This window comes from Oncorhynchus masou, unplaced genomic scaffold (genome assembly GCF_036934945.1).
Source record: "Oncorhynchus masou masou isolate Uvic2021 unplaced genomic scaffold, UVic_Omas_1.1 unplaced_scaffold_1723, whole genome shotgun sequence".
Lineage (NCBI taxonomy): Eukaryota > Metazoa > Chordata > Actinopteri > Salmoniformes > Salmonidae > Oncorhynchus > Oncorhynchus masou.
Window position 1 is genome coordinate 62,434 of NW_027007402.1, and position 6,000 is coordinate 68,433.

Sequence of the window (6,000 nt, forward strand, 5' to 3'; positions counted from 1 at the left end):
GATTACAGCTTGGATTACGAACAGTGATGTATTGGAGATTACAGCTACTGCCATTACGAACAGTGATGTATTGGACATTACAGCTACTGCCATTACGAACAGTGATGTATTGGAGATTACAGCTACTGCCATTATGAACAGTGATGTATTGGAGATTACAGCTACTGCCATTACCAGTGATGTATTGGAGATTGCAGCTACTGCCATTACGAACAGTGATGTATTGGACATTACAGCTACTGCCATTACGAACAGTGCTTTGTATTTGTATTTATTATGGATCCCAGCAGCTACTCTTCCTGGAGTTCGGGTTGAAGGCAGTTCTACAATTTTAAATACAACAGACTTCACAACAGATTAACTGTGTGCCCTCATGCCACTACTCTATTTCCACATATCTACAACACAAAATCTGTGTGTGTGTAGTGCGTATGTTATCATATGTGGTATTTTTGTGTCTGTCTGTTGTTACTGATGAAAATCAAGGCACTTTGCCCCTTTTTTGGTTCATTGTGTGCTGTCTATATATCAATTATGGCTGGTATTCATCTATGACCGGGCTCTCCAACCCTCTTCCTGGAGAACTGCCCTCCTGTGAGTTTTCTCTCCACTTTATTATTAGAATCAGGCGTGTTAGATTAGGGTTGGAGTGTAAACCTCCAGGAGGGTATCTCTCCAGGAACAGGGTTGGAGTGTAAACCTCCAGGAGGGTCTCTCTCCAGGAACAGGGTTGGAGTTAAAACCTTCAGGAGGGTCTCTCTCCAGGAACAGGGTTGGAGTTCAAACCTACAGGAGGGTCTCTCTCCAGGAACAGGGTTGGAGTGTAAAACCTCAGGAGGGTATCTCTCCAGGAACAGGGTTGGAGTGTAAAACCTCCAGGAGGGTCTCTCTCCAGGAACAGGGTTGGAGTTAAAACCTCCAGGAGGGTCTCTCTCCAGGAACAGGGTTGGAGTTAAAACCTACAGGAGGGTCTCTCCAGGAACAGGGTTGGAGTTAAAACCTACAGGAGGGTCTCTCTCCAGGAACAGGGTTGGAGTTAAAACCTCCAGGAGGGTCTCTCTTTAACCAGGAACAGGGTTGGAGTTAAAACCTATTTTCAGGAGGGTCCTCTCCAGGAACAGGGTTGGAGTTAAAACCTACAGGAGGGTCTCTTTGTACCAGGAACAGGGTTGGAGTTAAAACCTCCAGGAGGGTCTCTCTCCAGGAACAGGGTTGGCTTAAAACCTCCAGGAGGGTCTCTCTCCAGGAACCGGGTTGGAGTTAAAACCTACAGGAGGGTCTCTCTCCAGGAACAGGGTTGGAGTGAAAACCTACAGGAGGGTCTCTCTCCAGGAACAGGGTTGGTGTTAAAACCTACAGGAGGGTCTCTCTCCAGGAACAGGGTTGGAGTTAAAACCTACAGGAGGGTGTCTCTCCAGGGACAGGGTTGGAGTTAAAACCTACAGGAGGGTGTCTCTCCAGGGACAGGGTTGGAGTTAAAACCTACAGGAGGGTGTCTCTCCAGGGACAGGGTTGGAGTTAAAACCTACAGGAGGGTGTCTCTCCAGGGACAGGGTTGGAGTTAAAACCTACAGGAGGGTGTCTCTCCAGGGACAGGGTTGACGAGCCCTGCTCTATGATGTACTACCTATTGCTAAGAACAACGACATCGGGGTAGTGTACAGCATGAGCAGGCAGAGTGATGGTCCTACCACAGAAGGGTAGTCTTACTACTGCCAAGCCATGTCTGTGTCGTGAGGACAGACGGAGAGACAGTCTGTCCACATAATGCTAATTTTAGCCTTGCTAACGGTCCCCTTGGGAACCAGCTGTAATTTTGGTTTTGTGTTGGTTCACACTAAATACTTCTGTGTGTTTCCCACGCATTGTTGAAAATGCTCTGACACAAACATCATTGCTAAATGTGTGTGTGTGTGTGTGTGTGTGTGTGTGTGTGTGTGTGTGTGTGGAGTGCCATGGGAAAGTATTCAGACCCCTTGACTTTTTTCACATTTTGTTGGGTTACAGCCTTATTCTCAAACAAATTCTCATCAATTTACACACAATACCCAGTGATGACAAAGCAAAAACAGGTTTTTATTACAAATAAAACAGAATTATCACATTTACAAACCATTAGAAATAATGAAGACATCAAAACTATGAAATAACACTTATGGAATCATGTAGTGATCAAAAAAGTGTTAAACAAATCAAAATATATTTTGTATTTGAGATTCTTCAATGTAGCCACCCTTTGCCTTGATGACGGCTTTGCACAATCTTGGTATTCTCTCAACCAGCTTCATGAGTCTGGGCCACTCAATGATATCCTGAAGCCACTCATTACCTTGTCAGATCGGGACTTTGATCTTGCAACCTTTCACACAGAGAGAAAGAGATTTAGATACCTTAACTACCTGTGTGTGTCTCGGGTGTCTTACTTCTTGTTTGTGTGTGTGTCGGGCGTTTCTAAGATTTGAAGATATTGGGGGCTTAGCTCAAAGCCTGTAGGCTTTCCTTCCCCTGGGGGAAAAAGAAAAGAATTTGGTGCACTTTGAACATTGATGAACATTGAGAGATCAGAACATTGAGAGATTAGAACATTGAGAGATCAGAACGTTGAGAGATTGAGAGATTAGAACGTTGAGAGATCAGAACATTGAGAGATCAGAACATTGAACAGAACGTTGAGAGATCAGAACGTTGAGAGATCAGAACGTCAGAACGTTGAGAGATCAGAACATTGAGAGATCAGAACATTGAGAGATTAGAACGTTGAGAACAGAACATTGAGAGATCAGAACAGAGATCAGAACGTGAGAGATTAGAACGTTGAGAGATCAGAACATTGAGAGATCTATCTATCTGGACTCTAGAGCACATACTGTACATCTACAGTGTACTGCCAAAAACCTACATACAACTCAACAGGCTCCGACCTGTCTGAGACAAACTGATTAAAGAACCCCACAGTACCGAAGCGCTCTTTCGTGTGCACTTTGACGCTCGTTTTCTCCTTCACTCCCTCGCTCTTTCTCTTTTTCTGTCCCACACACGTTATTAAATCATTTAATTCCAAACTGCTCTCATGTGTAAAACGAACTTGGTTTTATTTTAGATTGGCCAAGTCCTGCCTCTCCCTTCTACTCATTGGTTTTTAGGAGAATACTAACCCACATGGGTGTTTGAAAGATGAACCGAGGTCCACAGTCCAGAATAATGATGATGATGGAAACTGCTGTGAGACTGAAAACCATCTAAAGAAGAGGTGTCAAACTCATTCCACGGAGGGCCGAGCGTCTGCAGGTTTTTGTTTTTTCCTTTAATTAAGACCTAGACAACCAGGTGAGGGAGGTTCTTTACTAATTAGTGACATTTTAAATAATCAATCAAGTATAAGGGTGGTGCGGAAAGCCCCACTCCCAGCGCTCTGTGGAATGAGTTGGACACCTGACCTAAAGGTTTAGGGCTCAATCCCCAAAGCCTAGTGACACCACTGGTGTGTGTTTTCCAGGTGTCTGTATGGCTGGCAGGGGCAGTACTGTGACCAGTGTAATCCTCACCCTGGCTGTATCCATGGAACCTGTGTTGAACCATGGCAGTGTCTGTGTGATACCAACTGGGGAGGACATCTCTGTGACAAAGGTACACTTTATTCCTCTGCTGTCTCTTGTTCATAAACCTCCCTTCCTCAGACATAGCCGGCCTGTTTTATAGTGTCGCTCCAATGTTTTCTCCCATGTTTTCTTTGTCAAAAGTTGTTTTACTGAGTGACACTTTTCTCCCTACAGTACAGTTAGAATTAAACTATTCTCTTAAATACTTCACTTGTCACCTTTACTCATAGAGCCACCATTACTCATAGTGCCACCATTACTCATAGTGCCACCATTACTCACAGTGCCACCATTACTCATAGTGTCGCCATTGCATAATTCCACCACTACTCATAGTGCCACCATTAATCATAATGGCACCATTACATATAATGGCACCATTACTCATAGTGCCACCATTACTCATAATGCCACCATTACTCAGTGTCACCATTACATAATGCCACCATTACTCATAATGGCACCATGACTCATAGTGGCAACCATTACTATAGTGTCACCATTACATAATGCCACCATTATTCATAATGCCACCATTACGCATAGTGTCACCATTACTCATAGTGTCACCATTACATAATGCCACCATTATTCATAGTGCCACCACTACTCATAATGGCACCATTACTCATAGTGCCACCATTACTCATAATGGCACCATTACTTATAGTGCAACCATTACTCATAATGGCACCATTACTCATAGTGCAACCATTACTCATAGTGCAACCATTACTCATAGTGTCACCATTACATAATGCCACCATTACTCATAGTGCCACCATTACTCACAGTGCCACCATTACTCATACTGGCACCTAATGGCACCATTACTCATAGTGCAACCATTACTCATAGTGCCACCATTACTCATAGTGCCACCATTACTCATAGTGCCACCATTACTCATACTGGCACCTAATGGCACCATTACTCATAGTGCAACCATTACTCATAGTGCCACCATTACTCATAGTGCCACCATTACTCATAATGCCACCATTACTCATAATGGCACCATTACTCATACTGGCACCTAATGGCACCATGGTGAAGATAAGTGTGCTGCTTTTTCCACCAGTGCTATCTCTAAGTCCTTCTCTTTTCCTCTGTCTTTCTCCATCCATCCCTCTCTCTCTCCACCCCTACTCTCTCCTCCCCTACCCCCTCCTCCCCTCCTCCCCCTCTCTCTCCTCCCCCCACCACTCTCTCCTCCTCCCCCCCCTCTCCCTCTCCTCTCTCTCTCCTCCCCCCCCCACTCTCTCCTCCCCCACTCTCTCTCCTCCCCCCCACTCTCTCCTCCCCCTCTCTCTCTTCCCTCTCCCCCCCACTCTCTCCCCCACCCCTCCTCCCCCCCCACCCTCTCTCCTCCCTCCCCCCCCCCTCTCTCTCCTCCTCACTCTCTCCTCCCCCCCTCTCTCTCCTCCCCCATCTCTCTCCCCTCCCCCTCCCCTCTCTCCTCCCCCCACTCTCTCTCTCTCCTCCCCCTCTCTCCCTCCTCCCTCCCTCTCTCTCCCCCCCCTCTCTCTCTCCCACTCCCTCCCCCACTCTCTCCCTCCCCTCTCTCTCCCTCCCCACTCTCTCCTCCCTCCTCTCTCCTCCCCTCTCTCTCACTCTCTCCCTCTCCCTCTCTCTCTCCTCCTCCCTCCCTCTCTCCTCCCCTCCCTCCCCTCTCTCTCTCCCCCCCTCTCTCTCTCCCTCCCTCCCCTCTCTCTCCTCCCCCCACTCCTCTCCCTCCCCCTCTCTCTCTCCTCTCCCCTCCCCCACTCTCTCCTCCTCTCTCTCTCTCCTCCCTCCACTCTCTCCTCCCCCACTCTCTCCTCCCCCTCTCTCAGATCTGAACTTCTGTCCCAAACAGCCCTGTCTCCCCCTGCAGCAGCTCCTCCCTCCCTCCTGTTCCTGTGTCCCCTACTCTGGAGTCAACTGTGAGAGGGGTAGGTCTTCCTGTGAGAGGGTAGGTAGTCTACTGTCCCCCTAGGTAGTCCTGTGTTGACTCTCTCCTCCCCTCCCCCACTCTCTCCAGGGTAGGTAGTCCCTCTCTCCCTCCAGGGGTAGGTATTTACTGTGAGAGGGGTCCTCCCCCACTGTCTCCCCCACTACCCCCCCCTCTCCCCTCTAGTTCTGTCCCCCCCCTCCTCTGAATTCCTGTGAGATGGGTCTCTCTCCTCCCCCTCTGTGAGAGGGGTAGGGTACTTACTGTGAGAGGGGTCCCCTTACTGTCCCTCCCCTCACCTTTCCTGTGAGAGGGTCCCCTTCTCCTAGTAGTAATTACTGTGAGAGGGGTACTAGTTACTGTGAGATCCCCACTCTCTGGGGTAGTTACTGTGAGATGGGTGGGGTCCACTCTCTCCTCCCCAGGGAGTCTCTCCTCCCTGTTGAGGGGTAGGGTAGTTACTGTGAG

General features: G+C 48.0%; 1 protein-coding gene across 1 annotated transcript in view; it reads left to right on the forward strand.

The window, feature by feature from the left end:
• Positions 1-5,627, forward strand: part of LOC135532096 (protein jagged-1b-like) — a 61,028-nt gene extending 55,401 nt beyond the window's left edge. Inside the window, exons 6-8 of the mRNA XM_064959734.1 lie at positions 3,497-3,627; positions 5,435-5,533; positions 5,623-5,627. Of these exons, the coding sequence (XP_064815806.1) occupies positions 3,497-3,627; positions 5,435-5,533; positions 5,623-5,627 (235 nt within the window). The remainder of the gene's footprint in view (positions 1-3,496; positions 3,628-5,434; positions 5,534-5,622) is intronic.
• Positions 5,628-6,000: the final 373 nt, after the last annotated feature.